Raw genomic sequence first — 23,651 nt, forward strand, 5'->3', positions numbered from 1 at the left:
CCCCCTCCAGGACCACCTCTGTGTGGCCAGGCCCAGGGTTCCGGGCCTTCCTGCCACAACTGGGCCCTGCCAGGCCCATCTCCCACCACCCAGTGATGAAACTCAACTTTCCCCGCACACCAGGCCAGTCTGCTGGGGTCTCCCAAACATGCCTTGGCTGGTGTATTTCACCCCACAGAACGTGCCCCCTGTGCTGGCTCCATCATGGTCCGGCCAGGGACGTGGCCCCTGGGAGAGAGTGAACTTTACGGGGTGACTGGTCATGGCTCAAATCCCAAATCTACCCCTCTGTTTTCTCATCTCTAAAGTGGGGATAACCACACCTACCTGCTTGGAAGGTGAAAGGAGGAGAGCACTGGGGGGGGGGGGGACCTCTGGTGCTTGGCTGGGCCTCAGTGAACACAACCCCCTCCAAACTAGACAGGCTTCTTCCTCCAAGCAACTGGGCCATTTTCATCTATTTGTTCCATTGGCCAACTCATTCGCCACCTTGAGAGTCAAGGCGGCAGGTGCGGAGGCAGGCCGGTCAGAACCCACTCCTGCCTTCCTCCAGGCCCTCCGCCTGCCGGGGGAGGGCCACCCAGTCCCTCACGGGGCCGGGGGCCGGCGTCCGTGGGGTGCGGTGCCTGGGGCAGTGTGGGACGTCGGAGCACGAGTTCTATCATTGTCACCGCGCTGTGGTCGCTCTGTTGTCAGCTCTGCCCTCACGTCCCTTGCAGGGGGAAGACGGGTCCCTCCTGGGAGCCTGGTCCTCCCGGGTACCGGGGAAGGCCTCACACCCAGCGCCCGTCCAATCCTCGGCCTGGCTCCTGACCAAGTCTCCAACCAACAAGGCGTGACGAGAAGCCATAATCGCAAGAGACGCAGGCTTAAGTGTTACCCGCAGTTCGGGGAGCACGGGACCCAGAGACGGCCGGGTTCACGGCACCGCGCGGGAGAGGCCGACACAGCCGTGCGCTAAGGGCACGTGCAACCCACGAACGAAACTCCGGGGACCACGCGCGGCCACAGGGAGGACTGGTGAGCCGGCCGGAGAGGAGGCCCTGGCCCTGGATGGACTGACTCGCTCTCTGGACGGCCCGGTGCGTGTCCTCAGCGCCCACTTCCGAGGAGCAAGCCGAGTGTGGCTCCTGAATGTCTGAGCGCCACTGCACGCAGCCTCCTGTCCCTGGAGTCCTCGCCTGTGAGCAGGACACCCCACAGGCACCCACAGAGCAGAGACCAATGAGGTGCCCAGCGGGGCCGGGGGAGCCAGCTGAGCTTGAATCTGGCGTCTGCCCGTTTAAAGGCCTTCAAAATGTGACCAGACGTGCCACAGTCCCCCAGGTCCCTGGTCAGCAGGGTGGCAGGATTCATCCAGGGGGAAGGCCGCTCCGCCAAGGAGGCCTCGTCACCTCCTTCTAGGGCGCTCTCCTCCTGTGTCTTCCCTTCCCGTCGTCCGCCGGGAGCCCCAATCCCCGGGCTTGCAGGTCAGAACCCCACGTCACGGACGGGCACACGCCGGCCCTCCCTCAGCGGGAGCCCTCCATCCATCCCTTCTGCTTTTTCCTTTCTTGATCACAGACCGCTTCAGTCGCAGGGCACTGGCGACCGCAGCCACCCCGGCTTCCGGGCTCCCTGGGCCCAGGCACCATTCCACGCTCCCACGCGGACTAACTCAGCGGATTCCCACACGACCCTGCGTGGGACGTACTTTTAATACACCCACTTTACGGGTGAGAACATTGAGGGATGGAGAGCTAAAATAACCTTCCCGGGGTCCCGGGGCCAGCGGGCTGGAAGTCAGCACTTAAACCACCTGGCCTGGTCCCGAGTGTATCTGTGATGCTAACTCGCTCTCCGACACAGACGGAAGGAAAAGAAATGAATACTCACGTGCCCACCACCCGGGTGAGGAAACAGAGTGTCTGCTGTACCCCGTGCCCTCCTGGGGTCCCCACGCTCTCTGTGGGCCGCAGCCTGTCTCCCTCATGGCACACAGACCGGTCAGGTGGTGGCCCTGGAGACCCTGGTGCCCGCACACCACTGATCCTTCTACTCCCCCCTCCCCCCCACACCCCCCCAGATCTGGACACCACGCCGGGCCCTCGGCCGGGCTCTGGCCCCCTTCCTTCCTGGGCAGTGGGCCTCCCATTACACATTCTGTCCCCCGCCCCTGCTTCCTCCCAAGGGGATGGTGCCCACCCCTCTCGGCTCCTGGTTTCTAGAACCCTGCCATGTATCACTCCCGCTTCCAGTGACCCCCTCCCCTGTGTAAATTCCCCTCCCCTCAAGGGCCATGCTTTATCCACTTTTTTCCTTCCCGAGACTTAGCCAGAGCACTTTGCTTATAACAGATAACTAATAACAAATTTGTTGAATGATGAACAGATGCTTTATGAACTTGTTAAGAACATGGGGAAAAAACTCAAATATTTTCTAACCTGAAAATTACTCAAATGGAGAAAGACGCAAACCCCCCAAGAAGGGTTGACTAGAAATTGTTTCTCAAGAGTATGTAACACCTCACATTTCTTTTTTTTTTTATGTTTATTTATTTTTAAGAGAGGAAGAGACAGAGTGTGAGCAGAGGAGGAGCAAAGAGAGAGGGAGACACAGAATCGGTAGCAGGCTCCAGGCTCCGAGCTGTCAGCACAGAGCCTGACGCGGGGCCCGAACCCACACACCATGAGATCATGACCTGAGCCAAAGTTGGAAGCTTACCCGACTGAGCCACCGGGCGCCCCTACACCTCCCGTTTCTTACGTTAGATGTTCCTGTCTAATTTGAAGCAGAAAAGGGTTTCCCTGGTGTAGTTTAAAAATCATGGTCAAGTTTACAATCTCGTGATCCTAGGCTTTTGCTGCCCCCCCACCCCCCGCCCCACTTATCCTAAGCTGGTTACATGCGGCTTTGGTGCTGATAGCAGAGGCAATAATATATCACCTTCTCACTCAGAAGGAAATAAAGATACACACATGAGATACAAATTTAGATGTGGCAGGGACAGTGTTTGATCTCAAAAGCTGATTTATCTTAAATCCAACTCTGTCAACCCAGGCCTTATTTTTCTAGAAAACTGGATTCTGTGAATCTTTAAGTTCTTTTCCTTACTTAAAAATAAATACTCACATAGGGGCGCCTGGGTGGCTCAGTCGGTTAAGCGTCCCACTTCGGCTCAGGTCATGATCTCGCGGTCCGTGGGTTCGAGCCCCGTGTCGGGCTCTGTGCTGACAGCTCGGAGCCTGGAGCCTGCTTCGGGTTCTGCGTCTCCCTCTCTCTCTCTCCCCCTCCCCTGCTTGTGCTCTGTCTCTATCTCTCGAGAATAAATACACTTAAAAAAAATTTAAAACACACTACTCACATATAAAAGTAATCATACGTGAATACATCACATATACAAGCACTGATACCTGCTTATGCGGCTGTATCTTGAAATCACATCTCTGACTCCCTGTAAGGCAACATTATGACAAAGAAACGGAAGAAAGCTCATGAGATCGCTCATCCCTGTACATCAGGGGCTTTCGGCTGTGGCTGACCACCTTCTCTCAGCCACGGCAGCTCTGTTTACGCTTCTTGCACTGAACTGAGGCTACTCTATGAAAACGTTCATCACCAGGTAATTTACTGTAACAGTTTTAATGTTTTGCCAGCATCACGAGTGAAGAAGGCCTCAAGAGCAATAAATCCTTTTTCAAGCCTCTTTACATCCACCGAGGACTCTTTTTCCTCTTAAGAAACTGCCTTCCATACCCAGCCTCCGTCAAAACCCCCACGTTGACTCCTTTGACGTGCATGGATGGCCAAGGTCGTACAGCTCGAGGCTGACACCTGTAGATGCAGGGAGCCGCCCCGGGGGTCGGGATCACTGTCTGTGTCCAGTCACTGGACTGGACACTGGACATGTGTCTGTGTCATTGTCCCCCCCCCCCCCCCACCAGCCTGCTCCTCCCCGATCCGCCCTGGGTTCTCTGGGGTCTCCTGCTCGGGCCACTGTTCCTGACCCAATTCCAGGATGTTCCCCAGGGAGAAGAGAGGCAGGCATGGCCCCCCACTGGTGCTTGGCCATCAGGGTCCCCCCGAAACACTCGCTTGGCTGTGGAGGTGTGCCATAATGGGCGGAGGCCGGGAACCGACGGGGAAGTGCCTGGATTGCCTGGTTTCCCCTGCAGGTTTGCCCACCTGGCCTGGCCGCATCCCAGCCCTGAGTTGTTCTCTTTTTTTCTGCCAGCCTCGTGGGCCTCTCCACGCCTCCCCCACAGTCTTTGTTTCTGCTCTGCCGTCTGCCCTGACCTCTCCTTGTGCCCTGCTTGGCCCCTCGTCTGTGTGGGGTTGCAGGACGCGAGGCAAGCCCCAGCTTGCAGGCAAACGGACCCCATTCTCCATGAGAGCGCTTGCTGTATGGTGAATCAAATTGGGGTGAAGTCCTGCTTCCCACCCCCCCTTAATAATCCCCTTATCTGCACCGAAGGCCTCAAGTCAGCTGGAGAAGAATGTAATTTTCCAGTTCCCTTCTAATTTTTATGACGCCAAAACCCCAATCCAACAGCTTCTTTATAGATCAAGCTTATCCACAAGCCAATGGAAAGGCTCGAGTTTTCACGTAAATCCCATTTTCTTTGGTTCCTCCATCTACGAAGTCCCAGAAGTCTTCAGATGCCGACGTCTGCTTCCCCCTACGCACTGTGGCACAAAGCATGGGGCATCCAGAATTTACTAGAGGAGGCTCCAGAGGTCCAGAGGCAGCCCAGGGGATACAGGCTCAGCACGCAGAGCTCGTAGGGTGGGTCTGAAGTGCAGCAGGCATCTGGGAGGTAGAGCTGGGCCGGTGACTGGGGGACCCAGGACCCTGCCAGGCACAGGGTCTTCTTGCTTGGAAGTCACCCTCAGCCGGCAAGTCGAAAACGAGAGAGTTCACGCTGCCGGTTTCTACATGTCCCCCCCGCATGACTCCTGCCAAGTCAACAACCCTCTGTGAACCTCCAGTTCCGCCAGCAAGCTTGGGGATTTCTCTGCCTCGGTCATTCCACATGTGAAGGTGCTTCCCCCATGGTAAAGGTCATGGCCAGTTCTCAGCAAGTTTTTTCCAACGGAGACACTTCAGTGGCAGAGTCAACTATTAGGTGGTGGGGCAAGGGGTGTCACGCCAACAGCCCCTGCCCTTCAGCACAGAGGCGAGAAGCCTTGGAGTCGCCCCACTCACGCTCCCACCATTAGGACCGCCTCTGTGTTCCCAGGATAATTTTTTTAAATTCGTCAATTACCGTCCTGCGATTCAGAATCTACCCTCTGCGAGACGAGGAAGATGCTCAGGTTCTTTGCCAAGAAGGGGGTGGGGATTGCAAAGCAAGACAGCAGACGGCAGGGAACGTGGTGCATCAGAGAACAAGATTTGGGGGGCTTTTACATGTGCCCGCCTACGGGCAAAGCGGTGGTCGTGCCGACCGCGGTGTTTCTTCTCGAGTCCCTGGAGCTGGTGCAGAGGACTTTGGAAATGTGACCTTATTCTGCTGTGAGCGAGTATTACGAAACACCGACAGACGGCTCAGGTAGGCTCGTGTTGGAACCCTGCTCCGGGAGGGGAACGGAGAAGCCCGGGGTCCGAAGGGCCCATTCTGAACACCCGTGGGCCCCCCTGTCTACTCTGGCCGTGCCCTCCCACCCGGGCCGACCTCAGGCTCCAGCCTCCGCAAATGATTTTGCGGCTTACAGTGATGTTTTAGCCAGAAGGGAGGAATTTTTCCGTTAGTCAAAGACGAGGCAGGTTTACAGACAAAGAAAGAGGGTGACCAGGTTGGAAGGTTAGAAGTGGGCTCCCCTAGGCTCCCCCCACCTCCTCTGTCCGGCCAGTGCCCGGGGTTCCCACAACGGACCCCCGTCCCTTCACACGGCCCTCTTCCCAGTTTCACAGAGGAACTGGCCAGTGGACAAGAGTCCAGCCGTGTCAGAGATCAGAACAGCTTTCTTTGGGGGCTTGAACAAGCTTTACAAACAAGCAGGAGGAAGCCTTATCTTCTTTATCCCGCACGGGTGAGGTCTCAAACCAGACGGCGCACACACACATACGCGTGCACACACGCACACAGGGTATCTAAAATACCGTGCTCTGGGTGAGACAGAGACAAAAATGCAATGTGTGTTCTCTTGAATACGAACACTAAAAATCGCTGAATCCAGGCATTCCCGCCCTGTTACCCAGCATCCAGAAGCCTGCTATTCCCCAGAGATGCCCGGGGGAGGACGGTGAGATTTTAGTCCTCAGGGGAGGGGAGGGGAGGGGACGGACAGGCTCCCCAAGTCCACGGTGGGGCTCAGAAGCCTGGGCCCGGCCCTGTGCTGCACGCGGAGTGGCACCTGCACCCCGGTCCCACCCTCTTAGGTCCCCCAGGGAAGCTGGGTCTGCACCTCCTAGGTCCCCCAGGGAAGCTGACCCTGAGCTCCAGGGCTGCTGAGACCCTGATGCCCCCTGGGTCCCGCCTCCAGTGCAGGTGTGGGCGGGGCCATTTCCTGGGCCAGCTCCCACAGGGTCAGTGTGGCTGTCAAACGGCCACCAGCTCCTCTTTGTTTGAACTCAGCGGTTCTCAGAGTGAGGTCCCTGGGCCAGCAGAGGCAGCATCACCCACACCTAAGGGACGTGCCAATTCTCGCCTGCCCCCTGATGCTGAATCCCACCCTCTGGATGGCACCGGCCACCTGCGTTTCGCAGGCTTCGCAGCCACTCTGGCACTCACTCAGGTGTGGGGCCCCTGCTCCTCTGATTGCCTCTCATCACTTCAGCTTCTGAAGACGCCGAGGAACAAACAGAACAACACAGAGGCTGGTGCCTCTCCATCCGCTCTGAGGGGTGCCGTGTGGGAGGCGTGAATAACAAAAGAGCTAGAGAAACCCCAGCTGGGCGTATTCTTGGTTAAAAAAAAATACAGTAAGAATAAAGTTTTTTAATAGCAAAAAAAAAAAGAGAAGAAGAAGAAAGAAAACAGCAAGAGGAAATGAAGAGGCCCCGAAACGCCAGTGTTCTCCCTGCAGCCAATACACCCCATTACCCGCATCGTTACACCCCTGCCTGGGTCTGATAGCAGAACCCAGGCTCTTGCCCGCCACAGTACCCTCCCTCTTGCTGCACAGCTTTAAAAAAGCCAGCGTCCCCTACCGGAAGCTCAGAAAGTCAAAATAAAGTAGAGAGAACAGCACACGCTTCGGTCATTTTGCTTAGAAGAAAATGCACTAAGGATGGGGCGCCCGGGTGGCTCAGTCGGTTGTGCGACCGACTCCAGCTCAGGTCACGATCGCGCGGTCTGCGAGTTCGAGCCCCGCGTCGGGCTCTGTGCTGATGGCTCAGAGCCTGCAGCCTGCCTCGGATTCTGTGTCTCCCTCTCTCTCTGCCCCTTCCCCGCTCACGCTCTGTCTCAATCTGTCTCTCAAAAATGAATAAACGTTAAAAAAAAAATTTTTTTTAAAGAAAACGCACTAAGGAGTCTACCGTAGCACTGGCCCCTCGGGTCTTAGGGGTCTTAGAAATGCATCTCGCCACAGGGCATTCCTAATACCACGGGACTTCTTAAGAAAACACTGCACGGCTACCGTGGATTCTCAAACCCCCAACAGAAGAAACACGGCCCTGACGCGTCCCCCCTTCTTGGCTGACGGCGGGCTCCCCGACGTGTCAAGAACGAGGCACGTCCACTTGGCACTGCTGTGCACGAAAGCTGGTGGCCCGGCGTCCTGAGCCTCTCTAGAAGGCGGGCAGAGCTGTCGCAGTGGACACCGGATGGCCGGAGAGGCCCTCCCTGGTCCTCCCAGGCCCCTCTTCTCCTCTGGCGAGTCTGCCCTGAGCGGACAAGGTGACAGAGCGTCTGGATTCACCCCTCCCTGCCCAGGCCCGCCCCGGGTCCAGGCGGGGCAGCGAGTGCAGTGTGTGCCCATCACAGTGCCACACCGTCCCCGGGGACGGGCAGGGGGCGGTCTGGGCCCGGTCAGGACCCCCGGCTGCAGCCTCCACCACTCGGTGAGCTCCTCAGACTTACTCCCTGAGGACACTGCCTCGTTCTCCCCGAAAACAGGGCTGCAGGGCACAAGCGTGAAGGAAGTGAACATTTTCGTGTAGGGAGCTGACTCAACATGGCCATGGGCGAGTGTGGGCACTGGAACTGCTTCACACGATCAAGGGCAAAGAGGAGGAGAGTGGGGTCAGCCGGGCTGGCCGTGATCGGGCGTCTGAGTGGCTCCTGCAGGAACCCTGAACCTGTGGCTTACACTTCTCCAGCCACAGTCTCCTCATGGGTGACGTGAACAGGCTGCCGGACACGGTGTTGGGGACACAGCAAGACAGGTCACCCTACCTCTCTCCTATTCCACCCACGGGCAGAGCCTCCAAGACTACAGCCTGTGACCCCGGCTGTCTCACGAGGGCCCCTCTCCTCCGTGGGGCCAAGGTGAGGGTCATGTGAGCTCACAGGTGGTGACGCGTCATTTACCGTCACCGTGAACCAACTCCACTGCTCTTATTTGTAAAGCCTAAGATTTTGCCCCCAACTCACTCTCAGAATGATAACCGAAGGGCTCTGATCCACACTCGATTCAAGGCTATTATGACTATTTTATTATGTCGCATACAGAACCATTCATAGGGATTGTAGCTACTGTCTATTCCGCACGACGTGTTGGGCACGGTGCTTCATATATATGAGGTTACTGGATCCAGTAAGAGGGATGTGATGACAGTGAGGATGATGATGGCCTTTCACAGAGAGGCGAGGGGACTCGCCCAGTTGCCCAGGCGGTAGGTGGCAGAACCAGGCTTCGAACGAACGCAGACTCCCTTATTCTGGAGCCCACGTTCCCAAGCCAAATGCTCCGCCACAAAGCATACGTTGCCAGCAGGTGCTGGACCCGCAGTCCTTTTATTAAAAGAGAGAAAGAGAAAGAGGTTCTGACTAGCCCCATGTATATACTTCAGTTCGCCTTACCCTCCTCCTCCTCGTTACACGTTAACTTACGACTCGAAGGAAGGAATATGCATTTTTTTGTTTTGTTTTGTTTTTTGGTTTTTTTTTTTTTTTTTTTTTAAGGAATATGCGCTTTTTACAAAACTACAACCTGGCAGGATTTCACACTTTGTATCTGCAAATCCAAGAAGATTCACACACCGGCGATCTGCCACCACGCCGAGACTGCGGCCGGTCACCGCGCGTGCCCGAGAGGCGGCCGACCCCGCCACGTTTCAGCACTGGGCACGACGTCCTTCATTTCCAGCCATGAAACTCTAGCCAACAAGAGGAGCACGCACAGCGCCCTGTAACATCTCACACCCGCCTAAGATAACCCAATGAACCTCGCTCCCGAGCCAACCGCTGAAGGGTAATGTTGCTGGGTGCCTTGTTCCTGCGGTGGAAATTTCCATCCTGTCACTCCAAGTGTAGACACTTCCGTGTCAGTAGACTCATCAGCCGGCAAGCTGAACGTGCCTGCGGGACCTCCCAGAAATAATGGAACCTCTGTCTAGTTCATCCACGGACGTGCACAAGCCTTAAATAAGGTATTTATTCACATCCCTGATGTGGTGGGGGTCAGTCCTGACAGCCACCAGGAGCAGGAAGCCACCTTAGAGAAGTACAGAAATTCCCCCAGAGCACAACTCTGGGATGCTTGTCAACGGTCTTCCTCGGACAGGGCAGAGAGCCCAGGGCATCGGGACACGAGGTCGAGGGTCCCAGGTGAGGGAGGGCACTCTGTGCAGCTCGGGCAGAGGCCCTCACTGCTCAGAGCCACAAGAGAAGGGGGTAAGGAGACCTTCCCCTGCGGATGCTGGGAAGACAAACACACTGGTCGTTCTTATTCATGAGTAAAATCCCCAGGGAAGCAAGACCACAAAAACCAGGACTTCAGCAAAGTCTGACCTACTGTACCGACACGCACTGTGCCCCGTTGTGTGTGGGTGGACCTCCGCCCCTCCCTGCTCGCACCCACTGAGGGTGGGACCCTCCTCACCCCATTCTGCAGATGCGGGAACTGGGACCCAGAGCCACATGGTTCGGGGTGCGGGGGGGGGGGTGGAGCCAGGATCCAAGAGCAGGGTGTCTGCCCCAGACGCCAGACTTAGCCACCACCAATCTCCCACCCGCCTGCCTGCCCATCCAGGTTGCTGGAGGTGAGGCCCGGGGCTGCAATGACCCAAGGAAACAGCAGGCAGCCTCTTCCTGGGTGATCGGTCAGAGGGGGCTCATGGGCTCCATACAGCATGGGAAGATCAAAGCGTCCCATGTCCCCGAGACCTCTTCCAGGCTGAGGCCGCGCTTGTCTGCTGTGACCTAGGCTTTTGTGACACCATTCACTGGACTGGCGTTGCGGGCCGGGCTGAGTCAGGCCCTGGGCTGGACTGCAGCCATAAGGGGTCACTGACATAGTTCCTGTTCGGAAGCGGAGAAAAAAAAGACACAAAATCGTGTGCTGAGCGCCACGACCACGGGGCACAAGGGTATGGAGCCACAAGCCACAGAGGGGAGGATGGGAGGAGGAACACCTCCCCGGCCGGGGTTCCTGGCCGAGGGCACGGCGCGGGAGAAGAACTACACATATGCTGCCAGCAGACGTCTTTCTCACCAGGCAGTTCTGCCGGTCCACCCTGCCTGCAGAGCAGCTTCGGGGAGGACAGGCTGGAGCCACGCAGGAAGGGGCCGAGGAGAGCCCCTGAGAGACACGGCCAGTTCCAAAGTCAAGAGGTACAGAACGCTCCTACGAAGACAGAAAGGGACGAGATGACCGTGATCCCTCTCCTCCCTGAGCCTTATCAAAACGAGAGGCAGGAGACGTCTGAGCTTTGGCTCAGAGCACGTGACACATTCATGAACGACCAAAAGGAAGGAGGACGAGGCGCACGTGGTTAGAAAGCTCACCCCATTTAAGACGTAACCACTTTCTGGACGAGCTGATATGCAGGTCTCAGAAACAGGAAACCCGCAAGCTTCCTATGATGGGGGCCTCTGAAAACCGTCGTAAGGGCTCCCCACTCGTCAGCTAGAATTTTGGACGTAGTATATCCTTATGCTGTCAATATGCATTGTTATTGTTTATAACGATGGAGCGTCGCAGCTGTCTTAAACGTGCACTTCCTTCTTTTTGCAAAGGTTTGGGACCCTCCTCACCAGCAAAACCTCAAGAAAACGGAAGAGGGAATTTCTGGTAATGAAATTTGCCCCCCGCCGTCTCCGACTTCCTAGATGCTACCTTCAGCTCAGCGAGTCTCAGAGGACTAAGAGGGTCTCTACGCAGGTTTACAAAAATGTCAAGGCTACAATCACAGAACACGATAAGCAGCCCAGTAAAACCCAAGAGTGCGAGAAAAATCATTAGACATCGGGCCAGGAAACCGAAAGGTTGAGGAGAGCATAGGAATGACAGTGTTTAAGGTTTCCTGACACACGGAAATTAAGCCCAAAGGAACCAGACCGGCGTGTGTCTGGACAGGGAGGGCCCCGGTCCCCAGGAACGGTGACACAGGGCACCCGATCCCATCACGGCATTCCCAGGCCCTCGCGGTGTTGGAACGGAGCCCAACCGCAGATACTATGTTTATCGCCGCTGTTTGTGGGTTCGCAAAAAACGTGCACTAGATGCTCCAGGAAACAGGCTGGTCAAGTTCAGCCATTATTTCTCCTGGCCTCGGGGACACGCCCAGGGTGGAAGTGACTCAGCAGACAGGGAAGCAGCAGCCTGGCTCTCTGGATGCCAGCCGCCTTACTGGATCCCCCGCTTCAGATTCCTGAGGGGAATTCCAGGATTCCAAAACCCGCCCGGGGTCATGTGTGAAGGCTGACCTGACCGCCCAGAGGAGGGCCACAGCCGGGGCTGGGTGCTTTCCTCCCAACCTGCTCGGCCCCACCCCCAGAGGCCGGCCTCATAGCACCTCACCCACAGGTGAGCCCAAAGCAAAACAAGAACCTTTCAGGAGGACTGAGAAGTCGGTCGCCTCAAAGGGAACGTGCGCCACCCGACCTCATGGCGCCACCCTCCACTTCAAATAGAAGTCTGGAAAAGTCGTGGAGCCTGCCCAGGATGAAAGCTACAAGGACACAGACACTGCACAGGACAGCTGCCGTGTTCCTGCGGCTGGCCTTTGTAAATGTCTGTGCGCTGTTCCCACTCCGGTGAAGCGCCCAATTATGCTTAAATGGACACCAAAATAATAAGCAGGGAGTAGAGTCTCTCCGTGCATCAGGTCCGTTTTAGGGACGTCTCCGGAGGAAAATTAGGCTCCCCGACACGAGAGAGAGAGAGAGAGAGAGAGAGAGAGAGAGAGAGAGAGATCTGGGCGCCGGGGTCTGTCGGTGCGGGTGCGGGCGGAACACGGGGTCCGCCGGGCCGGGGTCCGAGGATCAGAGGGTGCCGGGCCGGGGAAGGGGGACACCCGGCCGCCCCAGGGCCCCAGCATCCCGCCCGCGCTCAGCGCCTCCGCTCCCGCTTGGCAACAGCGCCCCGCGCGCAGCCAATCGCGCCGCGCCGCCGAGGTTACCAGCGAGCGTTGACCGAGAGTAACCCCGGCGCGGGCGGCGGCGGCGGCGGCGGCGGACGGCGGCCACTGCGCACGCGCGGGGGCGCGCACCTGCCCCGCCCGCACCTGCGCGCGCTGGGGATCCGACCCCGTTCTTCTCTCGCAGCCATTCAGAATTTAGGGTCTCTAAGAACACGAAAGTCTTCCAGGCAGCCTCCGCCAGACCCGCGGCTAGATCTGCACGTGGGAGCAGGTGCATCGGGCCGCCTGGTGGGGACAGCGCACACGTCACCCCCACCCCCCACCCCACCCCGGGCAGCAGGCCCGCAGAGTCAGCGCCGCCCCCGCACCGGGAAAGAGATGGGGTTTTACTCCGTATTGAAAGCCTGCTGGAGAGCCTCCGCTAGGCCGATGGCCAGAACCTCATTTTTCCCCCGAGAACGTGCAGGTGAAAATTGGCCAAAATGAATTCGTTCTTTGGGAACAGGCCAGTCTCGCGGCCCTCGGAAGGGCCGTCCGGGAGGAGGGCGGGTGGCCCGATACCCCCATCCTGGAGGGTGAGGGCAGGCAGGTGGACAGCGATCCTACACTGGACAGAGGGAAGTGCCCCTCCTGAGCCAGGAAGGAAATCTGGGAACCCCTCCCCAGGGAAGTGGGGAGGCCTTTTGTGGCACCTCAGCTGCCCCCAGGGCCTGGGGTTGTGTATGTCACAGGCAAAGATAACGCGGTTCATTTTACGTGGGCCTAGGAAATGACAAAAGGAGGGGAGTTCTCCGTGGAGCTTGCTGAGAGACTGTAGTTAAGACTTGAGGTTTAAGCTTGAATCTAAGATGTACCTTCCTGGAAACCTCCACTGCTCCTGGGTAGGATGTCCAGACAGGCCCCCACGACTCTTCCCCAAGTGCCTAAGGATGCAGTGTGCTAAAAAGCCAAACTGTTTTGCTTAGTGGACAGTTATTTTGTAATAAAAAATAAACCCTTCCAGAAAAAAAGCGGGAGGGCAGACATAACAATGAGAAAGCCCATAAAACTCCTGCTAAAAAGATTCGGTTTCAAGATAGGCCATGGAGATATATGAAGGTGAGGGACTTTTTGGACGAGCACACTTCTTGCCTTATGACAGTAAAAGAAACAGAAAGGGGGCCTCACATGCTCCTCTTCTGTTAAGCTCCACTCGTCACTTTGCAAACCGAGAGAGCAAGAATATTCTGGGCAGAGGCTCCTGCTCACTGCCCTGCCCCCCCCCTCCCCCAGGGATGTCACTGGGATGCCCACACCCAAAGCAAGACTCTGGGGCTACGTGCTTCTGTCTCTTCCTCCTCAGGTCGTCCTTGGCCTTGATGCACTTGGTTGCTGTTTGGTACTTGGTTAGGTTTTTCTGTTCCTCATTGGGGAGCTCGTTTCAAGACCAAGGTTATATGTGTTCTGCAGAGTTCCAAAAAGCAGAACTTGGATCAACAGATGAACTCGAATGCAGATTTCAGCTCAACAGACAGAGGCCTTTTCTAAGAATTAGATTGTGCCAGCAAGGACCTGGCTGCCCGGGGAGGTGCCAGTGCCTGGTTGCTGGAAGTTTCCAGAGAAAGGCTGGCCGCCCGTTGGTGGGGATGCAGCAAGGAAGGTTCCTCCACCGGTAAGAGGTCGGCCTGAGGGAGCTCGGAGGTACCCCTGGGCCTCCTAGATTGGGACTCTAAATACAGGCCTGAGCTGGACATAATAAGAGTGTTCAAGTGACTCTGGCATGTCTTAATCTTGACATCGGATGCCATTTACCCCCACAGAGCACTAGGTGGCCAACAGAACAGCCCAAGAGTGACGAACGAAGCTAATGGCTGGGGTCAGACTGGCTCCCAGCAGGCACATCGGCCTCCACCCTTGACTCCAAAAACCCCTCTTGGTGCCTTTTCCCATGAGCAAGACAGTCAGTATTAGATATAGTTCACTTGAAGGTAAACTTTCCTACAAAGGTTTTGGAAGCTGGGCAGCATGGGGCTGACAGAGAGAATGCACGACCTTTCTACAAACTCCCGGATGGAACAGGTCAGATGTAATCTGACCACGTGGTTACCTTTGTTCCTTAAATGAGCAGATCTGTTGATTCCAGAACTGAACTCAAAAAGAGCTGGTGTATGGTTACTAAACATTTTTTTTTTCTGCCAATTCAGAAACAACAGAAATGGTTTCAGGTTCAGCAAAATATCACCTTGGGTTATAGCTTTGCCCTGGAAGATTAGGTTCTGGTTCCTAACAGAGGACTTTAGTTCAAGAATGTGATGTTCTCAAGATACAAACATATTTGGGGTGTTAAAGGAGGGCAGCAGGTGAAAACAAGTGTGGCCAGAACGTCCTTAGAAGGTGAAACAGTGACACCAACGCTCCACCAAGCAGAGCACAGCCCTGCAAAGTCTCATCGAAGAGACCAGATGATTCAAGAACGAAGCAGACTCTCTGGGAAAGTGACAAAAGGGTAGCATGCCCGGGTAAAGAGCCTGCAGATGGGAAGGTGACAGGGTGGCCAGACATCGAGGCGGAGGAGAAAAGGAAGCCTTAAGGCCCATGATGGCCGGGCCACCTGAGTCGTGTCTGCAGAGGCCATCGAGCCGGACGGTGCCACCTTCTCCATCCCGGCACCTGATTCCAGGCCCCGGCTTCCACGCAGGGTGCTCGAGGGCACAGGACGTGCCGGCTGGAGAAAGGGGAGCACCCTGACCCCTGGGTGTTAAAAGTTCTTGTAAACTAGCAGGCCTTTCCGGTTTTGAACACAGTCACTGTATCTATCGTGATTCTGTGTGAGAGCTGGCCCCGTTCTCAACACGTCTTTCAAAGCCTCTTTCAAAGCCTAGAGAACAGAAGATCAAAACTATTCCAGAAGACCTCACCGCTACGGGGCCTGAGCGGGTGGCCGGCCTGCCTGCCCCGGGGAGCCACCCAGTACTGAGGACCTAAGAACTGGCCCCAGGAGGGGAAGGGAGGAGCTCTCCAGTGTCTGGACTCACCACGGCAACTACGTAGGGCCACTGGGCTTCCTTTGTAAACACCCCAGCCTCAAGGAAAGAGCCCTTGTGAGCAAGGTGTAGGTTCACCACACTGCCCTACAGACTAGTTACAGCCTCAGACAGAGACAAAGGCAGAGTATTAAAGACAATTTTCTTTTGTACCCCAAAGAAAATCCACCTTAGTGCGATGGTTCCCAAGAAGCTCAAAAGCCATTCATTCATGCTGGGGAGTACAAACCCCCTTGAACCTGAGCGGCTCACCCCTCGGAAGACCCATGGCTGCTGTGGGATCCCCACGGCGCTCCTCCCCACCCCTGCTCCTGTGGGCCGCATCAAGCCGGCCAGCGCGTGGTTGGAATCCAGTCTTCCCTTAACGGAATTCCTGAAAGGGATTTATTAGTGGCACATTCCACTCATACTCGCCGGCCTGTCGTTGCAGGCCCCGCGAAATAGCTTTGGAAAGTAAGAAAAAGCAAACTTTCATTTGAGAAACGCATGTTTAAAGCTTAGAAGCAAACCAGGACCGATAATCTGAGGTGGGCCCGCCCAGAATGTTGAACTCCATCCCGGTATCCCGGGCAAGGAGGGAGGGCTCCAGGGGAGGCAATTCTCTGCCCTTACGTCTGAGACTCACCACGCTGAGGAATTGCCAGGCTCTCTAAAGCCCCAGATACGATTACTTTCATTCTCCGCCTGAACTTCATCACAAGGTAATCATGGGAGGTGTATTTAATTTCTAAGAATCATGTCACTTGTTTGGGTGACAGCATGCCGTGCACATCAGCCTCCCCTGGTGACGGGACAGGACAGCTGGAGCCTCTCCAAAGGCCCAGGAGGTCTTTTATGGGTCCTCACGGATGGCAAAGGGGACGGACAACGCAGGAGGCCAACTAAAAGGGAAATACATCGGCGTTAACGGTCAAGGCGATGCGTAACGGTTTCATAAAGTGGGGTGAGGCACATCCCTGCCAGAGTGGCCCTGTGGTGTTTCGCCTCAGGGCCAGGAGCTTGCCAGGTTCCTTGTTGTATCTTGGCCTCAGATTGTACAGACCCGCTTTCAAGGGCTGTCTTCTGTGCTCCTGCGACCTGGGCCCTGTCTCTGAGCCTCAGGGATCCCACGGGGAGAAAGGGCAGAATTGGCCGCACAGCCAAGGGGCCTCACAAACGACATGCATTCTACAAATGGAGATGGCACTGGTCCCCCAGGCGAGCAGCACCCCTCTGGTACCCTGAGTATCCATTCCTTACGATCGGTCACATCCCAGTAAGTGCTCCCCCAGCCAGGAGGTGCTATTTCGGTGTAAAACGTCCTCGTCACCCCCTGGGGCAGTAGCACGTGCACCTAAGAATTTCATGATGTGGATTCTGTTCTTAATCAGGGCTCCTAAATATTCCCAACGCAGCGCCTTCTTTACAGGAACCAAAGCTGCTTTCAAAGTAAGTCACGCTGACGGTGAATGAGAACCACCCGACCGGATTGTTCCGACGCATCCCCGACACGATGGCTTGTGTGACGGGGCCGACGTCCACACCGTTCCAGATCATTTGTCCCATCGACTTGTGCTACGGGAGTGAACTCCTTGGGGAAGAGTAATTACTGTATCAGAAGCCGGTGCGATTATCCTTGGGGTGAGCTGTGTTCTCCTGAGAACACTTCCTTTCACAATTGTGTTCTCTACTAGGAATCTATTACATGATCTAGTTTTTCCTCCAAAGACATCATTAATCATATGGTGAAAACGTTACTACAATTGAAAATGCGAGATGTTTTGTTAAATGCCGTATTCAGGGGTTGGCAATCGTCACGCTCAAGGATCTTAAAGAGCCAGTGCCTGTCGTCTCACAAATAGTGTCACTGATTCACCGGACACCTTCCTGCTAAGGATTACGAAGCTCTCTTTCTTGGAAACGATCACGTAGGAGTGTATAACATTATTCTCATCGCGACACCAAGCTTTGCTACAGCTTCTGTGTCGAGTTGTGTCCCAGCGCCTGGTTCTGGGAGAAACCGTGGAATCTACAGAGCGGTCCAGTGTCTCTGTGATGGAAAGAAATCTGGAGCAGGAGTCGGACCGCGGGTCCATCCTTGGCTGTGACCTGGTGCGGTCACCGGGCCCTCCGGGAACTCAGCGTCCGGAGACGCCAGGGCATCCAGGCCCTGTGTGATCGCTATAGGGAGTGCAACACGTAAAGCCGAATTTTAAAAAACTGAAAACTGATATGGTGAGAGAAGCAAGGGAAAGAGCCCTGCCCCGAAGGTCGGCCGCACAGCCAAGGGGCCTCACAAACGACATGAATCCTACAAGAGTGTCGCCAGATATAGAATGGCCATGATGAGAAAAGGGGGGTGCAGGGTGGCTGGCTCTGACTTCTCAGCTTAGCCTGATCATTGCTGGGGGCTGAGGCAATCAGCAGCAATCAGAGGAACAAAATCGGGAAAGGCAGGGTCCCACGTTGAGGGCGAAGGGGACACTCCCCGAGAAGGAGCAGGCTCCCCGAAGAGGACGCGGCGAACCAGGCAGGAAAAGAACGAGCAGACACACACGTACCAGCTTAAGGACACCCCCCTCCACCGCCAACATCGGGGGACAGCCCCGATGCCTGCCTCCAGATTCAATGCCTACTTTTACTCTTTATCCTGGGCGGGGGCTCTTAGCTGGGGTGCTACGGTCCCCAAGTTCTGACCCCACTGGAACTTGGACCCCACTCAAGAGCCAGCTGGCGATAAGGTAGTGAGCTCGAGCCACGTGGGCGGCTAACTTCCCTCATTCGGGAAGCTCTAGGTTTCCCTGGCCGCGGCTTGCAGCCGAACGGGGCAGCCAAGCCGCCAAGCAGCCAGCAGTGAGGCCCTGTGGGCACCAAGCCTCCAGGAGGAACGCTGCTTCCCTGTGGCTACGGGGACCCTGGCACCCCCGAGGCCCTGCAGCCCGGCTACAGAGTTAGAAACCACCCCGGCTGACTAGCTCAGGTGCGCGGACAAGCCCCCTGACCACTCAGCTTCCTTTCTATTCTGTGAGAAGTATTTCCCCCGCTGAATTTACGGGGAGCGGAAAGCCATCGAAATTCCGAATTGCAGGGCACCGAGAACAAAGGAAACCATGGGGCACCGAGTGGGGGAAGGGCAGGGGGAGCAAAGCGGAAACAGGTGCCGCTGAGGGGAGCAGGGAAGGAAGCCAGGCAGCGAGATCAGGCCCCGCCAGTTCAGAAACCAGCAACTGGGACACGCCAGACCGATCATGCCCATCTATCTCGCCATCTCTGACTCACCGGCAGGTCCCGTGGGGCTCACTTCCTACTCCTCCCCTCCCGAGCCCACACAGGTTACTGTAGGGCAAGTGTCTGTCTGGAGGCCACCTGGGTGGAGTTTCCAAGGAGGCCACCGGGAATGGACGGCGGTGGCCCCTCCCTCACTCGTTAAGATGCCGTCACCTTTGGCTAGCTTTGACAATTATGGGGACCGGTCTTAACACTGAGAGAATACAGGGTTAACAAGCCCCTTCCCTAAATAGGAAACGATACTTGCAAATGCAGAGCACTTCCTGGGTTCTGCCAGGGTTCTGCAAGTGTTCCCATGTCTGCACCGCAAGCCCACCTTCTGCTTACAGGGTACCCGTCCACGCACCGGGACGTCCGGCCACACCTAACAGGTGTACAGAATCCCATCTCTGCCTCTCACGCGTTTGCCGCAATGTGTCTGTATAGACAAATCAAGCCAACAGAACAAGGCGAGTTTTGCCCTAAAGGCTTTTGTTCACCGTGAGAGTTGGGAAAAGGCTGTAACCCTGTACTGACATTCCAGTCGGCTCACACGAATGGACCCACCCGGGAGCCTTCACAGAATTTCTTCCTCTATGACCCTGGCTGGCAAACTCGGATAACGGAAGTATCAGCAATGTCCATTCGGCCATCGATAAGGCTCAGGGTCTGTTCCTAGTTGTACAAACAGACAGAAGTCATCCAGCAACCAACACGGCTTGCCGGTCCCAGCGGCCAGTCAGCCGAGGGTCCGACACCGTGGTCACAAGGAAGCCCAGAGTGCCCAGGCCAACAATCTCAGCGACTCGGCCTCAAGGGAGGAGGAGAACAAAACAGAGGTGACAGCGGGAAAAGACAGGAAAACGAAAACTAAAAAAGTCCTGGTGGGTCTTCCTCAAAAAGGAAGAAGGGTTGACTCTGGATTTGAGCGGAGAATCCTAACGTACGATATTCCAGCGGTACCTGAGTCACCGTCATTGTTCCACACACCGTTCCGAGTGACTCAGTAGATGTTCCCTGGTGAGGTCTGACGTGCCCTCTCCCAACCAGCCCCCCACCCGCCTGAAAGAGGGGTGCAGGACGGGGGCACGGACATGCGGAGTAAGTTCCGTGGGAAGAAATAGGTCAGGCTGGAAAAGGAAACGCCAGCCTAGGGAGGCATTAACTCTACACACTTTGAAAATCTAGAGCTAACGCAGGGACATCCAGGTTGCTAAGGAAGCTGGAAATACCGTGGGTCGTCAATTCTCGTTAACATGCGACAAGCCGCGGCAAATACCTGAGCCTCCCGTCCTTTCTCTCCCTTCTATTTTTATTTCGGTGGCTCATTTGATAACAGTTTATTTATAGCCCACCGACACCACTCTTAATGTAGATGACTGGTTTCCCGGGGGGCCACTCTAGGTCACGGCTACTTCGTAGCCCCTCAAACTTGGGACGGAGCGCCTGCCTTCCTCTCTGCTCTGAAACGTTATGAAACAGTCCCCTCTCGGAGGGCTAACGGGAACAGCAGCCTGTGATGAGGAACCAGCACACACGGACACGGGTCAGCCCTTGTGAAAGCCTTTGTAATCATATGAGGCTGTAAGAGCCACCCTAAGTCCGGAGGTCTCTAATCCGAGCTGTTTGTAGTAGAGGTCAGAAAAAGTTGGGCATGAAGAAATTGGCCGTGGCAGTGACCCGGGGAGAAGACTCCCCGCCTCCTGGCTTCCAGACCCAGATGGCCCCAGACACCTGTCACCTCCTCCACAGGCTCCTCCCGGCCCGAGGCACACAACAGCCCTCCCTACCTTTCTTCCTCCACCAGGGTCCTTCGGGGACGGAGTAGGAGAGGTCCTTGAACTCGATGTTCACGGCCGCCCTGCGGGGCAGGGACGAAAAGCGCTGAGCCTCCGTGAGGTTGTTGTCCACCTTTTTCAGATGTCCGTTCAGCAGGTCCGTCTCGGTGGCCTCCATGTTGCCCAAGACCACCTCGTCCACCGAGACGCACACGGACTTGGGCTCCGTCATCGCTGCAGAGTAGCTGCTGGCGTTCTAGAAAACCGGGGAAGAAGCACCAAGAGACGTCACGATCTCCATAGAGGGAAGAGCGTAGGGGACTGGCCTTGAGGCTCGGGGTCACTGAGTATTCATGGCAACGCTTCTGAAACTACGTCAAGGTGCTCACCTGGAGGGATCTGTCATCTCCAGCCATGACTACCTCTTCCGTTAAAAAAAAAAAAAAAAAAAAAAAAAAACGCTAAGAGAGAACACGAAACTAATCTGCCAAAGTCTTACTTTGGAGTCAAAATCTCCCAAAACTGTAACAGAAACGAATTGCTTGTCTCAAAGAATCAAACACGGGCCACCATAAAAAAAAATGATGTTTGCATTAAGTACACCGGTTAAAAAACCCAATAAAAACGCTTGGGGTTCCTAAGAAGTGTGTAATTGAAAGCATTTTATTTAAAATGAGCTCTTTTAGTGCCTTCCTGTGTAGGCTCATAAACATTTCTCAAGAGCAGTGGCTTTACATCAAGTGCTGGGGTTTGTGGGAGTCAGCATTTGCGTCTTCCTTGTAAATTTTGCAAATCACTTCCAACTCTCCCTCTCACTGCATCTTCCTAGTAGCACTGGGAAGTTGGAAAGGTCGATTTTTTTTTTTGTTCTCTGTCTCTATTATACAGACGAGGCAACGGAGACACAGCCACTGTGAGGAGCTTGCCCTGAGCCCTAGGATCAGGGCAGGGGCGCGATGGCTCCTAGGATCGAATCACCAAAACAACAGGGGTTCCTGGCACTGCAACGCCAGGGGACCTGATCTTTTGTACCTACCCTGGCTTTTAAAGCTTCCATGGGGAGTCAATTGAACTGGTACAGATGTGCCAAGATTCAAAAGCGTTTGTGCGAAGGAAGGAATATCCTCATCTAATGGCTTGGCAACCCCGAACAGATAAATGTGCCGCAGCCACCCCCCAAAACGCAGAAGAACCCTGGGGTGGACAGATATTATGCTCTGCCTTTCCTGGCCGTCTCTCGACCCCAAGGAGAACGTTCCACAGTGCCGAAAGCGTGGGCCTTTGGCAACTCTCCTCCATACCGTTGAGGACAGTCGGCCTGATTGGGAGAGCCCATCGAGAACCATCCTTGATAATTCAGGCCACGGGACTGTGGACACACTGCCACGTTGTCGTTTGTTCTAAAGCAGAACAGCACCACACTGTTCTGTTTCCGTTAGGTTTGCTAGGTGTTCCTCTAGAGGTGATAGCTTCTTGATCATTATTGTTTCCAATCAGAACCCCAAAACAAAACCAGAAAGTGGATCGTCGATGAACATGCCTACAAACCCTGGGAATTCTAGCAGCCGGACCAGCTCTCCCCCACCTACAGGGCCCGCTTTAGGGTACGTGACTGCATCATTGAAGAGCTGGCATAATTTCCATCATGGGATTTAAAGGCTCAGAAGTCTTGGAAGGCTTGAAGGTTTTGAATATCTGAAGTACACGTGGGGCGAGGGGAGAGGTGAGCACAAGATTTCTGGTTCCTGTAATGTTTGCAAGTGTTGTTTTGCCATTTGAGTGAAAGACACACACGCACACCCCCCTCCCAGGCATCTCCTACCTCTGAAGAGCTTAACTCACTGAGATCAAAACTTAGCTCACTGACTATAACATTCTGTGGATAAAAATTAAAGTGCAAAGTAAAACTGAGAAAATTAAGCTTGGTTGGCTGCTGGCACCCAGCATGTGAAATGCTTCAAATGCAAACATAAGTCGGTTCATACGTTCCCGACGCAGAGTCCGGGAAGGCTTGACAACGGACTCCTGAGAGCCTTGGCGTGGGGATGTGGCCGTCCCGCTCCCAAGAGGAAGCTGCCGGACCACCTCCGGGCCTGGGTTTGCCCAGTGTCTTCTGTGCCGGGGCCTCTTGAAGGAATAACGGGAGCCCACCCTTGCTCAGCTCGCTCTTGGCTTTGGCCCCTGGGAAAGCATGTGCAAGGCCACTCCGGCACCTACCGCGGGCACCACATGCTATCCCCTTGCCCGTCCATCCTGCCCTTTGGGGGGCACATGCTCCAGCTTGACGGCCGGCTTTGACTCTGCAAATTCTGGCTTTGGAGGATAGAGGAGAGAGCCGTGGGGATGGCCGTGAGCTCCAGGGCCGGTCCCCAAAGCCCATTCTCCCCCGCACCTGCCACCTCAGTGGAAAGGCTAAATGTCTGCTACCAAACCCACACCCTGGGGGTCCCCACTCACTGGGTTCAGCTGGCAGCAGGGGGCATCCAGCAGCCCCTCTCCAGCGGTGGCCCCCAGGACCAGCACCCCGGCATTCCAGCTGTCACGGCCCACCCATACCGCCCTCCTCTCCCCGGCACCCACCAGAGGCATCACCCTCGAGTAAGTTCCAGGGATGGGTGGTGTCTTTCGTTTTTTGATAAAACCCACGGGAACGCAGGGGTGACGGCCATCACTCCACTCACCCGCCGGCTGCCGCGGATACCGAACCCATGTGATGATGAGGGTCTGACTTCCCCTCTAGACTCCAAGGCTACCTATTCTCTCACTCACTCCCTCGCTGGCTCCTTCAGGAATGAGAGCACCAAGCAGAGCTGTGGGGGTCAGCAGTCAGCCAGGCAGACAAGGCCTGTGGCCTCAGCACAGGCTCCCTTCAAGGTTGGGCCCCAGGCAAGAATGCAGGCAATCACAATGCCAGGAGGCAAGAGCTATAATGAGCCCTGGGCAGAGACCCAGAGGGACCTCCAAAGCAGCAGCAGACCCCGGGGTGTGGTGGGGGGCACTCAGCACCAATTTCTTCTCAGGGAATCAAATCTAAACTGAGATCCTCCGGGTGAGGTGGGGGGAGGGTGCTTGATGTTCCCCACAGCAGGTGCAGAGGCTCAGTGGCAGGAGGGAGTGGAACAAGGTGGGGGGGGGAGGATCTGAGAGAAATTC

At 55.7% G+C, this 23,651-nt stretch overlaps 1 protein-coding gene across 6 annotated transcripts in view; it reads right to left on the reverse strand.

Annotated features, from left to right (window-relative positions):
* Nucleotides 1-23,651, reverse strand: part of ABCG1 (ATP binding cassette subfamily G member 1) — an 81,044-nt gene that overhangs the window by 40,145 nt on the left and 17,248 nt on the right. For all 6 annotated transcript variants that reach the window (XM_042998475.1, XM_042998474.1, XM_042998473.1 and 3 more), the window contains one exon: nucleotides 20,511-20,754. In XM_042998475.1, coding sequence (XP_042854409.1) covers nucleotides 20,511-20,754 — 244 coding nt within the window. The remainder of the gene's footprint in view (nucleotides 1-20,510; nucleotides 20,755-23,651) is intronic.

This window comes from Panthera tigris, chromosome C2 (genome assembly GCF_018350195.1).
Source record: "Panthera tigris isolate Pti1 chromosome C2, P.tigris_Pti1_mat1.1, whole genome shotgun sequence".
Taxonomy (NCBI): domain Eukaryota; kingdom Metazoa; phylum Chordata; class Mammalia; order Carnivora; family Felidae; genus Panthera; species Panthera tigris.